This window comes from Muntiacus reevesi, chromosome 9, assembly GCF_963930625.1.
Source record: "Muntiacus reevesi chromosome 9, mMunRee1.1, whole genome shotgun sequence".
Taxonomy (NCBI): domain Eukaryota; kingdom Metazoa; phylum Chordata; class Mammalia; order Artiodactyla; family Cervidae; genus Muntiacus; species Muntiacus reevesi.
The window spans coordinates 3,197,816-3,222,068 of record NC_089257.1 but is presented as its reverse complement, the minus strand read 5'-3'; the positions used below and the strand labels follow the sequence as shown (position 1 = coordinate 3,222,068).

Here is a 24,253-nt window from a genome sequence, read left to right as displayed (position 1 = left end):
CTGTGCGACCCCGTGGACTGCAGCCCGCCAGGCTCCTCCGTCCACGGGATTCTCCAGGGAAGGATACTGGAGTGGGTCGCCATGCCCTCCTCCAGGGGGATCTTCCCGACTCAAGGATGGAGCCTGGCTCTCCTGCCTTGCAGGCAGATCCTTCACCCCTGAGCCACCGGGAAAGCCCGGAGCTGACTCTCATTTACTGCTAACAATCCTGTCTGGCTTTATTGGCTGTTGGGAGCATGTGCGCTGATGAGAACGGCTCATGAAAAACACAGAAATGGAAACCCGCCAGCTTGGCACTGCGGCCAGAGGTGCGGACCCTGCCCAGACGAGCGGGGTGGACGCGGCAGCCCACCCGACGGCTGCGCTAGCCTCGGCTGCCTCCTGCCTACACGGGGCGTCACTCCTGTGGGCGGGCCGACGACCCCTGTGGCTGAGCGTGGCCGGGCCCCTCACAGCCAGCCTTCCCCCAGCGCTCGGGGTCGCACAAGGCTCCGCGCCTGCGCGCCCTCCGTTGAGGCGGAAGCAAGCTAACCCCAGCCTCCTCCCGCTGAGCCACTTGCCCCTGAGTGAAGGCGCAGGGGGACCCCTGTGTTCAGCGGCTGCGCAGACACGCGGTCCCCACGGCTGCCCCTGGCCTCGAGCTGGACGGGAAGCCCCTGGGAACCCGCCACCGAGGGGGCCAGCAGCGGCTCAAGAGCCACGTGGGCAGGGCCCTGGAGGCCCAGGGGTTAAGGCGCCGCCGTGCAGTGCCAGGGACCCCCGCTCGACCCCCCGTCCGGGAAGAGTCCCCGGGCCGCGGGGCAACTCAGCCCGCGTGCCGTAACTACCGAGCCCACGCGCGGCAGCCACTGAGCCCGAGCGCCTGCAGCCCGTGCTCGGCAAGAGAGGCGACGGGCAGCCCGGGGCCGCGGCCCGCGAGGAGCGCCCCCTTGCCGAGACCCCAGGCACCGCAACTGGCGCGTAGCTCCCCCTGGTGGACACTGCGGGAAAGCCAGCACGACGTCCCCGGCACAGCCAGAAAGCGAAGCTCGTGAGTCAGTCTCGAGAAAGAAAACGAAAGGCCACAGTCAGATTTCTGGGCTGGAGAGGAGAGCCTTCACTTTATGGGTCATCAGGGGAAACGGAAAGGTTTTGCACCTAAATCTATACCTGGCTATGATTAAACCGCTCCGTCCCCAGAGCGCTTTGTAAGAGGCGCTCCTCCCCCGACCCCTCCTCGCCATCCCACCTGACCTGCTGCCCCCCAAGCAGGGCCCTGTGGGCGGCGGGGACCCGGGTCGGCTACTCCTCCGGCTGGGAAGCTCTCTAAGATGCACCAGTCGGTGCGACCAGGAAGCCCCATCCCAGAGCACTGGAGAGCTGGATTTCCAGTCTGCAAACGGAAATGCTTCTGGCTCCGGGGCAGAGAAAGGGGCTGGGGAAATCACAGCTGTGGCCAGTGGGTCCACACTCATAAGGGCAGTCCCCGCCCCTACACACACACACACGCACACACACGCACACACACGCACACACACACACGCACACGCACACGCGCACGCACACACACACGCGCGCGCACACGCACACACGCACGCACTCACACGCACACGCGCACACACACACACACACACACACAAACCTAAGAAGGAAATCTTGGAAGACACCAGCAGGTGCAAAATCGCCAAGGGGCTCTGGCTGCCCCCCCACCCCGTCCACGAGGGGCGTCCATCCGTCACACAGAAAGCAGCGGGTCAGAAGCCGGGTTAGCAGGGCCGGTCCACTCCAAACTGGAGGGTGAACTCTTGGGCCGTCCGGTCAAACAGCTCTGGGTCCTGTATCAGCTGCTCCGCAAGCTCCAGCCGAACGGGCTCTCCCGGCTCCGGTTGATTCACCAGCACGTTGAGGGCCTCCAAGACTGGGGAGAGAAGTCGGATCAGGACATCAGGAGGGAGAGAAAAATCTCCTGGGAAGGGAGCGATGCTGCCCACTCCCAGGTCCCCCCGACACCCACACCAGCCCTCATCTTAGGACGGCTCTGCGACCCAATCAGATGCCACTCTGTCCCCGACGACGGTGTCCAAGGCTCTCACGAGCAGTTGCCTCGGTGGTTTCCAACCTGTGTTCCATGGTGCCCCAGAGACTGTTCAACAACCGCCGTCGCGGGGGCCGGTGAGATCAACGCGGTTTCTGGGTTCTGTTCCCTTTTCAGCCAGAGCCGCTCTGCTTTTGTTGCGTCTGACTCTGAGACCCCGAGGACTGCAGCACGCAGGCGCCTCTGTCTTCCACTATCTCCTGGAGTTTGCTCAAATTCATGTCCGTGGAGGCGGTAATAGGATTCCAAAAATTTTTTTATTTGGGGAAAAAATGGTTCCGAGGCTCAAGACTGGAAACCACTCCTGCCCCGTGGCTCGAAATCTTTCACAGGTGACTTTGGCAGCCTGGCGAAACCGGTGCCGCCCTCTCCCCCGTGCACGTCGGCATGCACACAAACATGGGTTTCCGGGTCAGAGCGCTCTGCTCACCGAGGACCACGCCTCCCCCTCTCCCCAGCACTCTGCTTTCCAGGGTTAAGAACTCCCGAGCTGATCCAGAGGTGGGATTTTTTTAAAGTATTTATTTGGCCTCTCTGGGTCTTCGTTATGGATCTGTAGTTGCAGCCTGTGGGATCTAGTCCCCGACCAGGGATCAGATCGAGGCCCCCTGCGTGGGGCGTGTGGCGTGTCAGCCACTGGACCGCCAGGGAGGTCCCCTGACACAGGACTGATCACATGCTGATCACGTCCGCAGTCTAGGCCCACAGCGCCCGGCATGTCGCTGCCAGCCATGTGTGGTCATCTCGATTTAAGTTAATTGAAACTCACGACAATAGGGATGCAGTTCACGGTCACAGCAGCCACGCTGCAAGTGCTTGAAAGCTGCACGGGGACAGTGTCTGCGGCATTGGACAGGGCCGCTGTGGACCGACTCCATCAGTGAAGAAAGTTCTGCTGAGCCGCGTGGTTCAGAGCCAGCCAAGGCAGGCTTCCAATCCCAGCTCTGCTGTCTGCCCGCTCGGGTAAGTGCTCACCTCTCATGCCTCAGTGTCCCGATCTACTAAATGGGGCCAGTGAGACCACTATTTCAAGGGGCTTCTCGGGGGCACTGAATGAGGTCAGTGTGTTAGAAGTGACTGATTTCCCTGGGTTACAAAGTTCGGGTTCTCAGTGGTGCAGGGACGTATCTGAGACCAAGTCCTCAAGGGCCACCCGGCTCCACTTGTGTATTCCTGAATTATGATTAATCCATTGTCATTTCAATGTGTCATCCGTGGATGTATACAAAAAGTACCATATGGAATAAAAAAGTGAATTTTTAGGCTGGAGAGGGTGGGTGGCAGAGAAAACTCCCCTACACTGTTGGTGGGATGTGTAAATTGGTGCAGCCACTATGGAAAATAGTATGAGGTTCCTTAAAAAACTAAAAAATAGAGCTGCCGAACGATCCAGCAATCACACTCTTGAGCATATACCCAGAGAAAACGCTAATGCAAAAAGCTACATGTACCCCAGTGTTTGCAGCAGCTCTGTTTACAATAGCCAAGATGTGAGTGCAGCCTAAATGTCCATCGACAGGGAAGTGGACAAAGAAGATGTGGTAGACAGGTACAGGGAAATATTAGTCAGCCATGAGAAAGAGTGAAAGGATGCCATTTGCAGCAACATACGGACGGACCTGGAGATTACCGTATGAAGGGAAGGAAGTCAGGCAGAGAAGGACAAGTACCGTGTGATATCACCTACATGTGGGATCGTAAAAAGATACAAGTGAACTCATTTACAAAACGGAAACAGACTTACAGACCTGCGGGAAAGCAGAAGAGGAGGGCTACACTCGGAGTTTGAGGTGAGCGGATACAAACTACTGGAAGTAAAATACAGAAACAGCGGGCCCTGCTGTGTAGCACAGGAGACTGTACTCAATACCTTACGATAAACGGCAGTGGGAAAGAATACGAAAAGCATACACATGCATATGTACACCGGGGTCCCTTAGGTGTGTGCCATAAACGAACACAACGTTGTAAGTGAGCCACAAAAGCAAAGTGAAGTCGCTCAGTCGCGTCCGACTCTGCGACCCCATGGACTGCAGCCCGCCAGGCTCCTCTGTCCGTGGGGTTCTCCAGGCAAGAGTACAGGAGTGGGTGGCCATTTCCTTCCCCCCAGATTAACCATACTTCAGCAAAAAAAAAAAAAAAAAAAAAAGTGAACTAAAAAGAGCGTGTGAAACTTTTAGCGCAGTGTCAGAGTACCTAATGAGGTGATGTGCCTATCGTCATCAGGCCCGCCCCTTCGGCTGTCTTTACAGCATCGGACCTTGCTTCCCTCACCAGTCACATCCACAGCTGGGTGTTGATTCTGCTTTGGCTCTGTCCCTTCTTTCTTTCTGGAGTTATTTCTCCTCTGATCTCCAGTAGCATGTTGGGCACCTAACGACCTGGGGAGTTCATCTTTCAGGGTCCTATCTTTTTGCCTTTTCATCCTGTTCACGGGGTTCTCAAGGCAAGAATACTGAAGTGGTTTGTCATTCCCTTCTCCAGTGGACCACATTCTGTCAGACCTCTCCATGACCCGACCATCTTGGGTGGCCCCACACGGCATGTCTTAGTTTCATTGAGTTAGACAAGGGAATTCAGCTAATTCAGTCATTCAGTGGTGTCTGACTCTTTGCGACCCCATGGACTGTAGCCCACCAGGCTCCTCTGTCCATGGAATTTTCCAAGCAAGGTTACTGGAGTGGGTGGTCATTTCCTTCTCCAGAGGATCTTCCCGACCCAGGGATCAAACCCGGGTCTCCCGCATTGCAGGCAGATTCTTTACCCTCTGAGCCCCCAGGGAAGCCCTAGTAGTTTTTTGCCCGGGAAATTCCATGGACAGAGGGGCCTGGAGGCTACAGTCCCTGTGGTCACAAAGGAATCTATGTAACTTAGTGACTGAACAACAATAAACAAGAACGACCGACACAGAAGTGGTCCCGTGACTCCATCCCCCACCGCCCGTTCAGTCCGGGCCCTATCCAGGCACGACCCAGCCTCACCTTGGCAGATCCTGGTGCTGGCTTTCCAGTTCTTCTTGCTAATGATGGGCAGGCACACCCTCCCGTCCCTGTCCACGTTGGGGTGGTAGATCCTGGTGGTGAATTTCACCGTCGGGGGCTGGAACGGGTACTCCCTGGGGAAGCTGATGCACACGCTGAAGGCCTTGAGGTTGTAGGGTGGCCTCTCCTGTATGAGAGGGGGGTCACGCTCTGGGCCGAGGCACAGCTGCCCTCTTCCCCCATACCTGGGCCTGGTGTCCCCGCTCCCCGCCCCGCCCCAGGGCCCGGGTTTCCTCTGCTCCACTCCAAGGAAGGACCGTGAATGTAGACACAGATGGCCCCCGCATTCACTTAGCAACTGGGCTGTGGGTCAGTGGGGCCCTGCCCTGGGGCCCGCACGAGTCGGATCCTGGCTTCTGCTGTGCGCCCGAGGGCCGGCTGCCTCCCACCCCTAAGCCTCAGCTTCCTCCCTTGAAAATCGGGTACAGTTTCACTGGAGGCGTCCTCAGGACCTCCTTGGCTTCTTTTCATTATGTCGGTAATTAACATCTTTCCAGTTTTATTGAAAAATAACTGATACACATCACTAAGCTTAAGGCGTCGAGCTTGATGGTTAGATTCACATATGCTGTCAAAGAATTACCAAAATAGGTTCAGCTGACACCCATCTTCTCACATAAAGAAATGAAGAGAAAGAATGGGAAAAAACTTCTCCTTGTGATGAGAGCTTTCAGGCTTTACTTTCTTGGCCATTTTTCTAGGACTCGCCTGGGGGCCCAGTGGTTAGGAATCCACCTGCCAGTGGGGGGGATGTAGGGTCGATCCCTGACCCAGGAAGATCCCGTATGTCCCAGAGCAACTAAGCCCATGAAAGCGAAGTCGCTCAGTCGTGTCTGACTCGTTGTGACCCCATGGACTGTAGCCCACCAGGTGCCTCCATCTAGGGGATTCTTCAGGCAAGAGTACTGGAGTGGGTTGCCATTTCCTTCTCCAGAGGATCTTCCCGACCCAGGGATCGAACCTGGGTCTCCCGAATTGCAGGCAGACACTTTACTAAGTTTACTAGTTTACTAAGTCAACTAAGCCCGTGCGCCACAAGTACTGAGTCTGTGCTCTAGAGCCCGGGAGCTGCAAATACCGAAGCCCCCTCGCCCTAGAGCTGTGCTTCACGACAAGAGAAGCCACTGCAGTGAGGAGCCTGAGCACAGCAACTGGAGGGTAGCCTCTGCTGGCTGCAACTAGGGGAAAGCGCTTGCAGCAACAGAGACCCAGCAAAGCCAAAAAAAGACAGTTAAGACGGTACATACTGTTATGGGGATTTTATCATCTTAAAACAACAATTCGGAACTGGAGTGCCTAAGCGTTGCCAGGAGCCAGCAGAAGACCCTCTAGACTCTAGCAACTGGAGGGCTTTCCTGGGATCTGCTCTGTGCTGCCTGCTGCTAAGGTTTGACACGCATTAGCCCACGCAGTACGGTGTAGGGGTTACATGGACTTCCGGCCACGTGGCTTCAGTGTGGATCCTGGCTCTGTCCCTCCACACCTGTGTGACCTTAGGCAAGCAGCTGAACATCTCTGTGCTTTTCCATACAGAAAGAATCACAGCCTTCTTCACACGGCCTGCGTGACGATTACATGAGTTAATTCACTTTTTTTTTTAAGGTAGTGAAGAGTGCACCCGCTTTCTTTCTTTCTTTTTTTTTTTTAACTATTTATGTATTTGGCTGCCCCTAGTCTTAGTTGCAACGTGTGGGATCTAGTTCCCTGACCAAGGATTGAACCCAGGCGCCCTGCGCTGGGAGCACAGAGTGTTAGCCAGGGAAGTGCTGAGTTAATTCACATTACGGACCTGGAACATGGCCAGGCACATGGCAAGGACTCCATATGTGCAGCTGTTCCGATAAGTATTACGAGAATTCATGGTATTAGCATCGGGATTTCCAGATGAAACAAGTTCAGTGCATACAAGTAACCTGCCCAGGGTCACAGCAACCGTGCCTGGATGGAGGCTCAGCATGGTCAACTGGACTGTTCCACACGGGAGCATAACCCACACCCCTAGCGGGGGGACCCCGGGACTCGGATGAGCCCAGCACAGCACACAGGGGCCTCCAGGCTGCTGCAAAAGCTCCAAACCCTTTCAGAACCTTCGTGACAGAGCAGGCAGGAGGATGACCGTCAGAATGCCATACGTAGCATTAGCCCCGTATGGGTGGCTATGGGTGGCTATGGGTGGCTATGGGTAGCCCAGGAGCTAAGACTCGGTGCTCCCAACGCAGGGGGCCCGGGTTCGATCCCTCATCTGGGAATCTGACCCCACAGACCGCGCTAAGACCCGGCACAGCCAAAGAAATGAAGCTTTTTAAAAAAGAACGACACACGCGAGTTCAGAGTCAAGGGTTTAGGAAATTTCCTCTTCCTGAGCAGAAGGCAGAAAGGAAGCTTCAGTGGTCACGGGTGTGTCTGAGCAAATGCTGGGCAGATAAAGAAAACGTGCTCTCGATAATGTGAAGAGGCTGGGGCTGGGACGCAGACCAGGACGACGGGTGCGGGTCAGCCAAGGGGGGCCCCAGGGCGCTGGGCTTCAGCAGTCGGGGCAGGTGGGCTCCGGCATTGTGGCCCCGGGCTCTGGAACACAGGCTGAGTAGAGTGGCGCACGGGCTTGCTTGCTCCCGGGTAGTGGGATCTGCCCGGGTCGGGACTGAAGCCATGTCTCCTGCAGTGGCAGGCGGATTCTTTACCTCCAAGTCAACAAGGAAGCCTTTTTGTGTTTGACGCTCTTTGTCTGCGGACGCTTCCATGATGGGCTCAGTAGTTACTGCTTGAAGAAGGGGTCTCCCACCGAGTCCGACAGCCTTTTAGCCTCTTCATCAGTCGGCTTGGACCTCAGAATCAGTGTAGAGACACCCGCCCTCTGCCAATGATCACCTCCAGTGGGAAAAAAGAATCCTATGACTTCCCTGGTGGGTCAGTAACTAGGGCTCCACCTGCCAATCCAGGGGACGCGGGTTCGATGGCTGGTCCCGGAAGATCCCATATGCTGAGGGGCAGCTAAGGCGCTGTGCCGGTTGTTGAGCCCGGCTCTGAAACGAGAGGAGCCGCTCCAATGAGGAGCCTGGGCACCCCAGTTAGAAGGAGCCCCAGATCGCCGCAACTAGAGAGAGCCCGCGTGCAGCCAAAAATAAAAATAATAACGAAGAAGGATTCTGCGGCAGGGAAAATCCTCGCCCGGTCCAGCCCTCCCTGCCGGGCCCCTGCCTGCGTGGCGCGGTCCAGCGGCGCCCCCGCGGACACTCACCGGCAGCAGGAGCGCGCGCCACACCAGCACGTCGTCCTCCTCGCTGCGCAGGTTCCGCAGGTACTGGGGCAGCTGCCTCTGGAGCTCCTCCAGCTCCTGCCGGGGCACAGAGCGGGCAGTCGGCCGAGTCTCCCCGCCTCCGGCGCCCTCCCGCTCCCCAGCAAACCGTCCCGAGTGCCAAGCAGGACAGGGGCCGGCAGAGCGGGAGCTCATCCACTGCGCACTCAGAACCTGTCCGGCCCGGTGCTGGGGCCTCAGTGAATCCCCGGATTCTCAGCTTCACCCAGCTCCGTAGGCACCAGCCGGAGGGTGATGCAAATCAGCGGGTCTAAATACTGTAATGTGGGGGTAAACCTCAGCGCTTCCCAGGTGGCTCAGCGGTAAAGAATCCGCCTTGCAATGCCGGGGACACCAGTTTGATCCCTGGGTCGGGAAGACCCCACGGGGAAGGAAATGCCAACCTGCTCCACTATTCTTTCCTGGAGAATCCCATGGACCAAGGAGTCTGGCGGGCTACAGCCCACGGGGTTGCTCTCTGAGGAGCCTCTTCTCCAGAAACCAAGGTGCTTCCCGTCTGTCCCCTGGTTCTTTCCTAGCGAGCCATGACACCCGGCCTCCCTTCTCCCCGCCGCCAGCAGCATGGCGACGCGCCCTCATCGGGCTCGGCGCAGGGCGGGCGGCAGGGTCATCAGCGGGTCCCGGTCAGACTGGCCCAGGGCAGGCCCGGGGAGGGGGCACCGCTCAGGCAGACGGGCAGAGGACAGCGCCACAGGCCGGGCGGAGAGACCAGGGGACAAGCGACGCTCGCCTCCCCAGGAAGGCGGCCCCGCATCTGAGCATCCCTTGTTCTCCCAGCAGCGTCTGCCACGGACACGTCGCTAAGACACGGCCGCCCTGGGGACGTCACTGGAGTGGTGGAAGAGACACGCGTGATTATGTGAGTGAAGTGTGGACACCCAGCAGGGGGGGGAAGTGAAAGGTGGTCACCGAGTCATGAAAGATGCCGGGGTTCCTGGCCTCGAATTCAATCCAGGGCCTGTGACCAGGCTTGATTGCTCAGAACTCTGGCGTCATAAAGTTTTATTAAAGCATAAAGAGGTAAACCAACTTCTGAGATAGACATCAGAAGGTTAGGAAAGAGTGCCGCCCTGCTAGTCTTTAGCAGCACTATACTCCGATCAGCAGGCTGTTACCCAGAGAAAGGAGACGTCTCAAAACTCAGAGTGGCACCAGGCCCCTCACCCACAGCATGCATTTTGAGATGACCTTGGCACCAGGGGAGTCATCCCGGGCCCTAAAGCGACTGGCCTGAGTCTTGAAGAAAGACAGGTTTCCAGGTAAATACATAGCTTCATTAACATCGATGAGGAGAATGATGTATGAGCAAAACATACAGGTTTGTTGAGCCCTTATCGGTTCGGAGTCTTAAGCGGAACCGACTTGAAGAAAGAGTCCAGGGTAAATACATAGCTCATTAACGTAGCTTAAGAAAAACATTTCCATAAGAAAATGCATTGGTTAGCTCAAGGTTTGAGAAAAGTTAACTTCAGGTGGAGCCAGGGGTCCTCATGTCAACATAGAATTTTAAGAAAAACCTCCTTTTAAATTTGTATAAAGAAGGGGGAAAAAAATCTCACACTTGTTTGTTTCCTCCTGCTGCTTAAGAGAGAGATAAAAAACGCCTGACGCTTGCAGCCTGCTTCCTCCGTTTGGAGACCTCTGGCCTTCCTGCCTGTTACCCTCGCAAAAGGCGAAGCGAGGAGAGGGGAGGGGGGCAGGAAAGCTTCACACGGGCGACAGCACGCTGGGCCCTGCAGTGTGAACAGGAGTCCGCCGTGCAGAGAGCTGGCGAAGCACCAGGGCGGAGGGCCCAGTTAGAGCAGGGGTGTGCGGCGTGTCCTGTGCAAAGTTCCCAGTTGTTACGGGAAAAGGATTCCACGGCCCAGCGCACTGGGAAACACCAGGCGACGCCGGGTTCTTTCCCGCAGGACTTTCCAGAGCCTTTAACGCTGCTGCGCGCGGCCGTTCTCCGAGAGTGTGCCCAAGTACACAGCACATCTCAAATTTAGCATTAGACCGAGGAGTCCCGCTCTCCATTTTGGGGTCCTTTCTGTGGGACAACAGACCTTTTTAAAAGTGTATTTTCTTATCTTTAAAAAAATTTTTTTAATTGAAGTATAGTTGCTGGGCAATATTATATGTTACGATACAGTGATTCACAATTTCTAAAGGTTATACTCTGTCTATAGCTATTATAAAATGTTGGCTATATTCCCCGTGCTGTACAGTATATATATCCTTGTGGTTTATCTTATACCTAATAGTTTGTACCTCTTACCCCGTACTCAATGCTGCCCCCTCCCTTTTCCCTCTCCCCTAGGCAATAGACCTTAAAAAAAAAAAAAAAGATAAAAAGACCTTTAGGGAATTCTCCGGCTGTCCTGTGCTTAGGACTCCACGCTTTCATGGAGTTTGATCCCTGGAGGGGGAACTAAGATCCTGTAAGCCACATGACAGCCAAAAACTAAATAAACGTGTTTAAAAAGAGGCCTTCAAGGGCAGGTCATGTTTTCCTGGGACTCTGAACGGGCCTAAACCAGAGGCTCTCAGCCGGGGGTTCCTTTATCTACCCGCGCCCAGCACTTCTGGCAATGTCTAGACCCATTTCTGGCCGCCGCATGTGGAGGAGTGCTGCTCCGTCTAGTGGGTAGAGATCCGGGGTGTGATACACATCCTTCAGAAAATGATGCAGCCTCAAATATCAGTGGCGACAAAGTTGCGAAACTCTGGTATAAACAAAGGCGAAGAGAAAGGTCCCCAAAGCCCTTCCACAGCTGGGGGAACCCTTCACACTGTGCCCCCCCTAAACTTTCTCTGAGCCCCAAAGTACAAGCACGCCATTATCCCCTGTTTCTTCTCTTTCTACACTCCACCTCTGTTCATGCCCACAGACGGCCCAGAGCCTACGACCCCTCACTGATCTGTTACCCCAAACTAGAAGCATCTCCTGCTACCAGTTCCAGGATCGTCTGTGACTCCTGAGCAAGAAGGAAGCCCCATGCTGCACAGAAAAGCCCTGGAAGAGACATTTTCCCAACTTTACCAAAACTGGAGGAACTTGGACTTTACCTGTCATGCATGAGTTCTGTCAAGACTTTCGCAAAGCCTGGGGATGTTGAAACCCACACTAGAACACAGCTGTTCCCCAAGGTCTGCTCAGAAATCATCTGACTCAGAGGAACAGAAAATGAAAGTAGAGAAGCCACTGAAAGAACCTCTGGGTTGGAGCCTCACCATCCCGGGCTCAAATCCCAGCCCCCACCATTCCCTACTGGGTGACCCAGGACAATCAAGTTAGTCTTTCTGAGCCTCAACTTCCCCATCTGTGAAATGGGGGCAGAGGACTCATCTCTCAGGGTTACTGAAATGACTGATGTAAACTCCCTGACAGTTAATGGTGCCGGGGAGACAAATACTGGCTCCCAGCTTTCCTGCTTAGTTGGAAAAACTCTCTGCCTCATTTTGCTGCCAACCTCCAGAGTTCAATCCTTCTGGGCTGAGCCTTCTCTGGGTGCCCCAGCCTGCGATCATTTTCTTCCCAGAGGCTGAGGGTAGCACCCCCTGTTCACCCTCCTCACGCCTGCACACAGGAGGGGCAATTCTGAGAGACTCAAAGCCTCAGGGGTATCAGACCCACCTCCCCAGAGCTGCTCCACCATCAGGGAGATTCTTTACCATCTGAGCCACAGGGAATCCTCCCCCACCTTCCGCATTTATGTCCAATCCCAGCCACACCCCAGTCCCCCAGATGCCCTGGGTTTTCCCTCCTGGGGAAAATCCCTCCCTCCCCATCCTTCCCGACCTCACTTCAAATTGTGTCCCTGATCAAAATGAAGAGAAGACTTTTTTGGTTTTCTCTGCCTCCCCACTTCCTAGAGCAGGAACCAGCATATGGGAGGCATTCAACAACATCTGTAGACCAGACGACTGCACTCCATTTACTCCAGGTGACCTTCTGGGTTTGCCCTGGCGGCTTTTCTTCAGGAGGAAACCTTGAGAACTTTGCTCTCAACTCCTGCTCAGCGTCCCATACTTCTTGGGCTTTTTTTTTTTTTGCAGGGGGCGGGGTCTCTGCACGACTTGGGGATCTTAGTTCCCCGACTGGGGATCCAGCTGTGCCCCCTCCAGTGGCAGTCCTAAACGCTGGACCACCAGGGAAGTCCCCCTTCTCGGGGCTCTAAAGTGGGCACCAAAGCACGGGGGTCCTGGTTATCTCTGCTTAAAGGCACCTGCCACCACAGCGCCTGGCTCCAGGAAGAGGCCAGGGAACAACCCTTCCCGCACCTGAAAGTGAAGGCCGCTCAGTCGCGTCCGACTCTTTGCGACCCCGTGGATATACAGTCCACGGGATTCTCCAGGCCATGAGACTGGAGTGGGTAGCCCTTCCCTCCTCCAGGGGACCTTCCCAAGCCAGGAGTCGAACCCAGGTCTCCCGCACTGCTGGCGGATCCTTGCCCAGCTGAGCCACCGGGAAGCCCCGCCCCGGGGCGCACGTAAGTGTCCCAAGTTTCTGGCAGGAGAAATGAAACTGAAACCAATGCCGGGGGAGGCGGCTCATCCCCCAGCACAGCTCAGGGAGCCGGCGACACCCCCATTCATGTCCTCCCACCGCCCGAAACTGCAGACCCTCTCGCAGCGCCACTGATCCTTGGGGAGGGGGCGGGGACGCATGGACTCAGCAGGCCCGGGTCCCCCAAACGCGCTCGGGGAGCGGAGGGCAGGATGCGGGGAACGGAGCCCGGGAGGGCGCGGGGAGCCGGGCGGGAGGGGTTACCTTCGCCACTCGCTTGCTCGCCGTCATCTTGGCACCGAGAGCTGGGCTCCGGGGGACGAGCCAGACTGGGGAGCGGCCCGCGGTCTCGGCGCGCCCGGCCCCGGGGCCGCGCCCCCAGGCGCCCCGCCCGCGCTCCGCTCCGCTCCGCCCACCGGGGCCGGGCCACCGAGGAGCGCGCGGCATCGCGGGGCCCGGCGGTCGCGCTGTGGGGCGCGGGGCCCGGGCCCGCCCATCCGGGCTCTCCGGCAGCCCCGCCGCCCGAGGCCGCGCCGGGGGCTCCTCCCGCGTCTTCTGCCCGCTCTGCTCCGGACGCGCGCGCCCCGAGTAACACGCGATGCTCGCCGCGCGCGCAGCTCCCGGACCGGCCGCCTGGGGTCCCCACCGGCAGGCCGGCGCCCTGAGCCCCGCCAGCGGATTCGCGGAGCCCGCCCTGGGCAAACCGCTAACCCTCTCTGGGCGCCGTGTCCCGACTCTACAAATGGCCGGGAGACACCGGAGACGACGTCCGCGCTCAGGGCCCCCGCCCTGGGAGCCTGGTCCCTTGTGCCGTCCGGCACTGGTTGGGGAGGCAAAGACGCCTCCCCCGGTGACCGCTGGGTGCAGGCCCGCGAGGGGCGCGCTCAGACGCATTCTCTGGCTTCGGGGGTCTGGTGGGCCTTCGGTCCTTCTCTGCTGCTGCTGCTGCTAAGTCACTTCAGTCGTGTCCGACTCGTAGCGACCCCATAGACGGCAGCCCACCAGGCTCCCCTGTCCCTGGGATTCTCCAGGCGAGAACACTGGAGTGGGTTGCCATTTCCTTCTCCAGTGCATGAAAGTGAAAAGTGACAGTGAAGTCGCTCAGTCGTGTTCGACTCTCCGCGACCCCGTGGACTGCAGCCCACCAGGCTCCTCCGTCCATGGGGTTTTCCAGGCAAGAGCACTGGGGTGGGGTGCCATGGCCTCCTCCGTCAGTCCTTCTCTAGGTTTTGTATTTGGTAGTCATGTATGGATGTGAGAGCTGGACCATAAAGAAAGCTGAGCGCCGAAGAACTGATGCTTTTAAACTGTGATTTCGGAGAAGACTCTTGAGAGTCCCTTGGACGGCAAGGAGATCCAGCCAGTCCGTCCTAAAGGAAATCAGTCCTGAATATCCATTGGAAGGACTGATGCTGAAGCTGAAACTCCAAATAGTTTGGCCACCTGATGAGAAGGATTGACTCATTTGAAAAGACCCTGATGCTGGGAAAGATTGAAGGCAGGAGAAAAAGGGGACGACAGAGGATGAGATGGTTGGATGGCATCATCGACTCAATGCACATGAGTTTGAGTAACTCTGGGAGTTGGTGATGGACAGAGAGGCCTGGTGTGCTGCAGTCCATGGGGTCGCAGAGTCGGACACGACTGAGCGACTGAACTGACTGACTGAAGTACCTCCTACCCTGGAGGAGGGCACACGCAACCCACTGCAGTGTTCTTGCCTGGGGAATCCCGTGGACAGAGGAGCCTGGTGGGCCACAGTCCCCGGGGTCACAGAGTCGGACACGACTGAGCGACTAAGGATGCTCACTGCACCTATTAGGGGCAGATCTGGGAGACAGCTCGGTGGCGGCGCCCCGGCACAGACCTCAGGGGCCTCCCTTGTCTTACCATCGGTCCAGTACACGCTGCGGGCCTACTGTGTGCCCCAGAACGCAGGCAGGGCTCTCCGCCCCTGCGCAAAGGCAGGGGCTCTTTCCGCCAGCATGAAGGTGAGGCCCCCGAGGGCTTGAAGCCCTAGAGCACGGAGCAGCGCCTGGGGAACAATCGCCTGGTAACGATGAGCCTGGTAGACCTGTCTCCCTTACCCTCGACTCTTTTAGCTCAGAGGAGGAAGAAAACCAGACAACATTTTGGACACATATTTTGAGTTCTGAATTCACTGCCTCACTTACTGTTTATCTAGGTGTCTTGATACTAAACAACTTCTCTGCTGGTGTATAGGATGTGTTTGCAGAATGATTTATTCTGTTTCATTGCATTCAGTAAGTTTTAACTGAGAATCTTCTTGTTTTCTTTCTCTCGCTCTCTCTCTTTTTTTATGTAGTTCCCTGAGCAGGGATCAAACCTGAGCCCACAACAGTGAAAGCACAGAGTCTTACCCACTGGACTGCCAGGGAATTCCCAAACAGGGCGTCTTCTCTCTGCCAGAAATGAATGGGACGCCATCCACAAGCTCTTAGCACAGGTAGAGATGAAGGAGCTGAGGCCTTTGAGCCCATCTCTGGTCGCTCATCTCAGTTAATAAGCATTTACTAGGGAGCGCCAGGCAGTGACCGCAGTGGGAATATGGGGTCCTTGTACTTGAGAAGCTCTCCTACTACTGAGATGGAGAAAGAATACAGTCCCTGCATTTTTAATGCAAAGTGATAAGTATTAGGCTACAGGCAATCATCTGATGCTGTGGGAGCCTGCAAGAGGGTCCCTGGATCCAGCCTCAGAGAGGGGCAGTGGTTTCCTGGAAAAGACAAAGATCCAAGTGAATTGCAGACATTAGCCTATGAAATTACTCAGCCCATAAAAGCTAACCACACCAGGTTTCAAGGACACTCTCTCCTGAGACGGCTCCCACTCTGTCTGCGGAGTGTGTTGCTCTCTAAATAAATCCACTTCCTACCTATCACCTTGTCTCTCTAAATAAATCCACTTCCTACATATCACTGTCTCTCACGGAATTCTTTCTGCGATGAGACATCAAGAGCTTCGTTAAGTCTTGAAATCAAGGTGTGTGATCTCAGTTAAAAGACCACAGGTTCAAGTCCAAGTCTGAGTCACAAGTTTTCGGAAGAACTGTTTTTACTTTTCTCTAATGTAGTTGGCTTGTATTCATTTCTTCCACAAAATTTATCCAGCGCCTGCTTCTGTGAGGCCCATGCTGAGCTCTCTGCAGACGTGGAGAGGGCTGAAGCCAACCTTTGTCCTCACCATCGGGTCAGAGACGTGTGTCTGTATAGAGAGCAAAAGGCTGCGGGAGAAAGGCCTCTAAGTCGCTTCTCTGTGGGATCTAGACTGGCAAACCAAACACCAAACTCATAGATACGGAGAACAGATAGGTGGGTAGAGGTGAGGGGTGGAAGAAGGGGGAAATAGGTACCAACTTCCAGTTATAACTAAGTCTTAGAGAAGTGATGTACAGCCCAGTGACTAATAGTTAAAGATACTGTATTTTATATTTGAAAGTTGCTTAGACAGTAGATGCTGTTGTTCAGTCGCTCAGATGTGTCCGCCTTCTTGTGACCCCATGGACTGCAGCAGGCCAGGCCTCCCTGTCCATCACCAACTCCCGGAGTTTACTCAAACTCGTGTCCATTGAGTCAGTGGTGCCATCCAGCCAACTCATCTTCTGTCGTCCCCTTCTCCTCCTGCCCCCAATCCCTCCCAGCATCAGGGTCTTTTCCAATGAGTCGGCTCTTCACATCAGGTGGCCAAGGTATTGGAGCTTCACCTTCAGCATCAGTCCTTCCTATGAATATTTAAGGCTGATTTCCTTCAGCATAGACTGGTTGCATCTCCTTGCAGTCCAAGGGACTCTCAAGAGTCTTCTCCAACACCACAGTTAATTTCTTTGGTGCTCAGCCTTCTTTGTGGTCCAGCTTTCACATCCATACATGACTACTGGAAAAAACACAGCTTTGACTAGACAGACCTTTGTCAGCAAAGTAATGTCTCTGCTTTGTAATATGCTGTCTAGGTTTGTCATAGCTTTTCTTCCAAGGAGCAAGCATCTTTTAGTTTCATGTCTACAGTCACTGTCCTCAGTGATTTGGAAGCCCAAGAAAGTAAAATCAGTCACAGTTTCCACTTTTCCCCTATTTATTTGCCATGAAGAGATGGGACCAGATGCCATGAATGTTGAGTTTTAAGCCAGCTTTTTCACTCTCCTCTTTCATCTTCGTCAAGTGGCTCTTTAGTTCCTCTTTGCTTTCTGCCATTAGGGTGTTATTATCTACATATCTGAGGTTACTGATATTCCTCCTGGCAATCTTAATTCTAGCTTATGATTCATGCAGCCTGGCTTTACACATGATGTACTTTGCATGTAAGTTAAATAAACAGGGTGACAATATACAGCCTTGACCTACTCCTTTTACAATTTTGAACCAGTCAGTTGTTCCATGTCTGGTTCTAACTGTTGTTTCTTGACCTGCAGAGATTTCTCAGGAGATAGGTAAGGTGGTCTTGTATTCCCATCTATTTAAGAATTTTCCATGGTTTATTGTGATCCACTCAGTCAAAGGCTTTAGTGTAGTCAATGAAGCAGAAATAGATGTTTTTCTGAAATTCCCTTGCTTTATCTATGATCCAACAGATATTGGCATTTTGATCTCTGGTTCTTCTGCCTTTTCCAAATCCAGATTGTACATCTGTGATTTCTCAGTTCATGTACTGTTGAGGCTTAATTTGGAGGATTTTGATCATTACTTTGCTAGCATGCGAAATGAGCACAATTGTACCGTAGTCTGAACATTCTTTGGCATTGCTCTTCTTTGGGATTACAATGAAAACTGACCTTTTCCAGTTCTGTGGCCACTGCTGAGTTTTCCAAATTCGCTGGCATATTGAGTGCAGCCCTTTAACAGCATCATCCTTTAGGATTTTAAATAGCTCAGCTGGAACTCCATCACCTCCACTAGCTTTGTTCACAGTAATGCTTTCTAAGGCCCACTTGACTTCACATAGGATGTCTGACTCTTGGCGAGTGACCACACCCTCATGGTTATCTGGGTCTTTAAGACCGTTTTTGTACAGTTCTTTTGTGTATTCTTGCCACCTCTTCTTAATCTCTTCTGCTTCTGTTAGGTCCTTACTGTTTCTGTCCTTTATTGTGCATGAAATGTTCCCTTGGTATCTCCAATTTTCTTGAAGAGATCTTTTTCTTTCTTGAAGAGAGGGCTTTCCCATTGCATTGTTTTCCTCTATTTCCTTGGTCTTCTTTGATATAAACAAGGATATGCTCAAGGGACTTCCGTGGTGGTCCAGTGGTTAAGAATGCCACTTGCAATGTTGGGGTCTTGGGTCTGATCTCTGGTCAGGGGATGAAGATCCCAACAAGCTGCCCCAGCTCGGAGCACGCAGCACAGCTGCTGGGCCGGAGCCCGTTTGTCCCAACCAGAGAGTCCATGTTGGGCAACAAGGCATCCCACGTGATGCAGGGCAGATCCTGCAAGCTAAAAAAAAAGGAATATAACCAAGACTGGATTTGTTCTTGTATTTATTTTTTGTCCTGATTTTAAAAAAAAATCATCAGAGTGTAGCTGATTTACAGAGTTGCATGAGTTTCTGCCTTACAGCCAAGTGTGTCAATTATCCGTTACACATATCCACTCTTTTTTAGATTCTTTTCCAATATAGGTCATTGCAGAATATTGAGAAGAGATCCCCGTGCTATACAGTAGGCCTTATCAATCATGTTTTATGTACAGTAGTGTGTGTAGGTCGATCCCGACCTCCCAGTTTATCCACCCCCCAACCCAGCTTTCCCCCCAGGAGCCATAGGTTTGTTTCCTACATCTGTGACTCTATTTCTGTTTCTTCCTTCTGATTTTAAAAGAAATTAAAATGAAAGCCTTTTCATAGGCCCCTGAAAGCATTCTGGGCTCAAGTCCCTGTGTCTGCTTGGCCCCAGTTCATTCTGTCTTTGGTGAGGGCTACTGAGTTTCCATGTACAGAGGCAAGGTCAAGTTTTGCTTTTACATACGTGTTTTCAAGTCTAAGGGGTCGCACAGAGTCGGACACGACTGAAGTGACTTAGCAGCAGCAGCATTCAAGTAAGCAAACTGAGTCCCTCAGTCAGCTCAGGCTACCGCAACAAAACGCCTTCTTCTAGGTGGCTTAAAGAATATAAATTAATTTTCTCATAGTTCCGGAGGCTGGAAGTTCGAGATCAGGGCGCCAGCATAGGAGACGTTCAGGGAGGTCCCGCTCTGTGTCCTCAGGGGAGGAGGTGTGTCTGGGTGTCTCTTCCTCTTCTTAGGAGGCCTTTGTCCTATTGAAGACCTCACCCTCAGGGCCTCACTGAACTTTTTTTTGGCCTTGAGACATGTGGGATCTTAGCTCCCCGAGCAGGAATCAAACCTGAGCCCCCTGCATTAGAAGCAAAGAGTCTAAACCACTGGACAGCCAGGGAAGCCCCTCACTGAACTTTATCGATGTTGTTTAGTCACTAAGCTGTGTCCAGCTCTTTAGCAGCCCCATGGACTATCGCCCACCTGGCTCCTCTGTCCGTGGGATTTTCCGGGCGAGAATATTGGAGTGGGTCATGGAACTTTAATTACCTCTGTAAGATTATCTCCAGATTCAGTCACACGCAGGTTAGGGCTTCAGTGTGGGAATTTGGACGGCACGAGGCAGAAACAGTTCTGTCCACAGCAAATATGCAAGTGCATACTAGTAATGCGCTGAGAAAACGTGGGGGGAAAAGAATGTCCAGTGTTTGACAGATGAGGAGGCTGAGGTCTGGGAATGTAAATCCTTGTGGAGCCAGGCTTCCCAATCCTCCAGGACGGTTCGTGGCAAGGCACCTTGTGGTCCAGCTGGTAAAGAGTCCGCCTGCAACACGGGAGACCTGGGCTCCATCCTGGGCTGGGAAGGTCCCGGGAGAAAGGAGCGCTGCCCGCCGCAGTGTTCTGGCCTGGATGCCATGGCCTGCATAGTCCGTGGGGTCGCAAAGAGTCGGACACGACGGAGCGACTTTCACTTTGGCTTCACTTTTCACCTTCCTGGAATAGAAAGGAAAAGAAAGAGAAGTCGCTCAGTCGTGTCCGGCTCTTTGCGACCCTAGGGACTGTAGCCTACCAGGCTCCTCCGTCCACGGGATTCCTGGAATAGGACGAGCCCTACGGCGTAGACGTTCCGCACAGGAGTCGGGGGCTTACCCCACAGCCTGCTCTGGCCAAGCCCTTGGGCCTGCGGAGTCTGCTGTGCAGAGGACCCTACAAGGAAATTACGTCAGAAATCGGTTTTGTTTCCATCAGAACACTGCTTTAAAAACTGTTCTGAAAGGCCAACAGAAGACAAAGCCTCTGTAAGTCCAGGTGGCAGCACCTTGTTAAGAATAATAATAATAATACTTGGACTGAGAAAAAAAAGAAAGACTAATAATAATACCAATAAAGCCGTGAGGGAGCTCTGAAGAAGAGTGAATTAGCATTCTGGCTCCGGGCGCATCAAAGCCCTGAGACCTGGCTCGGTCACCCAGGTAACCACATCCTGACTGCGTTCACTTCCTGAGCTGGGAAGACGGACCCTTGCCTCCCATTCCCCAGGGCTTTGTCCCTTCTTTGTCCTTCGTTTCAGGCCACAGGAGAAGAGTCGAGGGCAGAGTCCAGAGACCCAGCGGGAAACGCAGAACCCAGCCATGGAGCCAGCGTTCTGGGTCAGCTCTCCGGACCGCAATTGGAACTGACGGTGGGAGGTGAAACGGCCATCTCTGAAATGCGGACAGGCCCGGAGGCCTTTGCGCTGGGAGCTTCTGCCACTAGTCCGGGCAGCCCTGTGGTCTGAAGTCCAGCCAGAAAGGCCCTGGGGAGCTTCTGACGGAATGAAAAGACTCAGCCAGATTTGGATCCTCAACCAACACAAGTAAAACCTGGGATGAGGTGAAGCAGTGACAGAACCCATTTGGGTTGGACAGAAAGCATCAGTCTAGGCCTATCTGTCACATTAATTTTTTTTTTTTTTAAGCAAAAGTCATTTTATTGTAGCCCACATGTAAATGGATGCGATTCATGTTAAAATTTGTACGTATTTGGGAAGGGAGGAACATGAGAGTAATTCAGGGCTTGCAGTCACAACGTAAGCGTGAGTGATGGCTGCTGGGGTTGTGCGTGGGTGCTCAGTCATGTCCGAGTCTTTGTGACCCCCCTGGACTTGTAGCCCGCCAGGCTCCTCTGTCCCTGGAGTTTCCCAGGCACGGGTACTGGATGGGCTGCCATTTCCTTCTCCAGGGAGTAGTCCTGGGGCTGGAGGCAGGATAAAGATTACACCTTGGCCTTGGATTGCTACAGCTCCTGGTGCAGCTGTTTCTCTGGAATTTGGGGGAGGGCTCGCTCTCCCCACTCCACCCCTACCTCCTTGTAATATCTTCGTGTCTCTCCTCTCTTAGCCTTATCAGTTCTTTAGAGGAGGCAACGGGGGTCACCAGCTCCCCAGCAGCAGCTGCCAAAAGTGCCTCTTGGGGGGTGTGTGTGGGAGGAAATACCCGCTCGAAGCCTCTCTGTCCTTGATGGCCATTGTCCAGCCACCTTGCTCATCCAATCATTCAAGGAACATCTGGTGAGTTTCTTCTGTGTACCAGCGGGTGAAAGGAAGTTGCATGGACCAGAAAAGGAATCAGGATGGGGAGGGATCAGAAAGATGGAATTGTTAGGGACCCACAGGTGGAATCCCCTGTCAATGGGGGGAAAATGCACAATGTGAGAGTTGTGAGTTAAGCTTTTTAACTTATTTTTATTTATTCATTTGGCTGTATCAGATGGCATGGGGGCTCTCTAGTCGTGGCTTAATTGCCCCAGGACATGTGGGGTCTGAGTTCCCGACCAGGGATCGAACCTGGGTCCCCTGCATCGCAAGGAGAATTCAAGGAGAATTCTTAAGCCACTGGACCACCCGGGAAATCCCAGGAGTTGAGTTTTATTGGGGGCAAAATGAGGACTGTAGCCTAAAAGATGGAATTTCATAGAGAAACTTCTCCGAAGAGGTAGAAGGTGTTGACTGAAAAAAAAAAAAAAATACACAGCCTAAAAGTTGAGAGTTATGTTTCATTCAGCAGACATTCCAAGGACTTCAAGGCCGGAAACAAGACTGTCAGATCAGTGTGAGGGGCCGCTTCAAAGAGGCAAGGGGGAGATAGGAAGGATATACAGGAGCTTTTGTGACAAAGACCAGAACATCAAAAGATTATTGTTAATTAAAGAAGACGAGCTATCTCAAATTAATTTAGTGCTTTTCTATGTATGAAAGAAAGGGAAAGTGAAGTCGTTTAGTCGTGTCCAACTCTTTGCAGCCCCATGGACTGTAGCCTACCAGGTTCCTCCGTCCATGGGATTCTCCAGGCAAGAGTACTGGAGTGGGTTGCCATTTCCTTCTCCAGGGGATCTTCCTGACCCAGGGATGGAACCCAGGTCTCCCGACTTGCAGGCAGACGCTTTACCGTCTGAGCACCAGGGAAGCCCTTCCTATGTTTGGGAAGATGCAAAATCTGGGCCCACAGAAGTCGTTCCTTTGAAGCGCAGCCCGGCCACCTGGGGCCAGTGTCCTGTGTTTTCTCTCCCTGAGCCTCCTCGGGGTGCCCCGGCGGGGTGCGGGGTGTGTGTGGGGTGCTTGCGACAGCAGGCCTCTGCTTCCACCCCGCGTCCCCTCAGGGCTCACCGTCAGGGTGGCTCTGATCTGCTGGCTTCAAGGCTGCCATCCTTTGTGTTCTGATAGGGCAGGCAGTCTTTTTAGCTCACAGAGGGAAAGCCAGTCTTCTCCGTGATTTTGGTGAAGGGGGCGTTGCCGTCAGACACACGCTTTGGCAAAGGCTTGCTGCTGGCCACGCGGGGCAGAGGTCACCTTTTTTTTTTCTTTTGTTAATTGGAGTATAATCGCTTTACCGCGCGGTATTAGTTTCTGGCGTACAAACAGTGAGCCAGCCGTAGGTATGCACATGTCCCCTCCCTCTTTAGCCCCCCTCCCCCCCTCTCTGCCCTCTGGGCGATCACAGAGCCCGGGCTGAGCCCGCATCACGCAGCGGCTCCCCGCCGGCTCTCTCATCACGGAGCCCGGGCTGGGCCCGCGTCACGCAGCAGCCCCCGCCGGCTCTCTCATCACAGAGCCCGGGCTGGGCCCGCGTCACGCAGCGGCCCCCGCCGGCTCTCTCATCACAGAGCCCGGGCTGGGCCCCCGCGTCACGCAGCGGCCCCCGCCGGCCCTCTCATCACAGAGCCCGGGCTGGGCCCCCGCGTCACGCAGCGGCTCCCACCGGCTCTCGGTGATCACAGAGCCCGGGCTGGGCCCCCGCGTCACGCAGCGGCTCCCACCGGCCCTCTCATCACAGAGCCCGGACTGGGCCCCCGCGTCACGCAGCGGCTCCCACCGGCTCTCGGTGATCACAGAGCCCGGGCTGGGCCCCCGCGTCACGCAGCGGCTCCCACCGGCTCTCGGTGATCACAGAGCCCGGGCTGGGCCCGCGTCACGCAGCGGCTCCCACCGGCCCTCTCATCACAGAGCCCGGGCTGGGCCCCCGCGTCACGCAGCGGCCCCCGCCGGCTCTCTCATCACAGAGCCCGGGCTGGGCCCCCGCGTCACGCAGCGGCTCCCACCGGCTCTCGGTGATCACAGAGCCCGGGCTGGGCCCCCGCGTCACGCAGCGGCTCCCACCGGCCCTCTCATCACAGAGCCCGGACTGGGCCCCCGCGTCACGCAGCGGCTCCCACCGGCCCTCTCATCACAGAGCCCGGGCTGGGCCCCCGCGTCACGCAGCGGCTCCCACCGGCTCTCGGTGATCACAGAGCCCGGGCTGGGCCCCCGCGTCACGCAGCGGCTCCCACCGGCCCTCTCATCACAGAGCCCGAGCTGGGCCCCCGCGTCACGCAGCGGCTCCCGCCGGCTCTCTCATCACAGAGCCCGGGCTGGGCCCGCGTCACGCAGCGGCTCCCACCGGCTCTCGGTGATCACAGAGCCCGGGCTGAGCCCGCGTCACGCAGCGGCTCCCGCCGGCTCTCAGTGATCACAGAGCCCGGGCTGAGCCCGCGTCACGCAGCGGCTCCCGCCAACTCTCTCATCACAGAGCCCGGGCTGGGCCTGCGTCACGCAGCGGCTCCCGCCGGCTCTTGGCAATCACAGAGCCCGGGCTGAGCCCACGTCACGCAGCGGCTCCCGCCGGCTCTCTCATCACAGAGCCTGGCTGAGCCCGCGTCACGCAGCGGCTCCCACCGGCTCTTGGCGATCACAGAGCCCGAGCTGGGCCCGCGTCACGCAGCGGCTCCCACCGGCTCTGTTTTGCAGATGGTATGTATGCTGATCTCGAAATTCGTCCCGTCCTCTCCTTCCCCACTGTGTCCACACGTCCA

At 55.1% G+C, this 24,253-nt stretch overlaps 1 protein-coding gene across 4 annotated transcripts; it reads right to left on the bottom strand.

Moving 5' to 3' along the window:
• Nucleotides 1-1,086: 1,086 nt before the first annotated feature.
• Nucleotides 1,087-14,432, bottom strand: UBE2L6 (ubiquitin conjugating enzyme E2 L6). Of its 4 annotated transcripts, XM_065945451.1 has the most exons (5): nt 13,188-14,432; nt 8,354-8,449; nt 8,043-8,138; nt 5,056-5,242; nt 1,087-1,897 (listed from the first exon to the last, which is right to left on the bottom strand). In XM_065945451.1, the coding sequence occupies exons 1-5, from the start codon at nt 13,815-13,817 to the stop codon at nt 1,746-1,748; spliced, it is 1,161 nt and encodes a 386-aa protein (XP_065801523.1). In that variant the 5' UTR covers nt 13,818-14,432; the 3' UTR covers nt 1,087-1,745. The 4 variants fall into 4 exon arrangements, with proteins under 4 accessions (XP_065801523.1, XP_065801525.1, XP_065801526.1 ...); XM_065945453.1 differs by lacking the exon at nt 8,043-8,138 and having other exon boundaries at nt 13,188-14,088; XM_065945454.1 differs by lacking the exons at nt 8,043-8,138; nt 8,354-8,449 and having other exon boundaries at nt 13,188-14,430.
• Nucleotides 14,433-24,253: the final 9,821 nt, after the last annotated feature.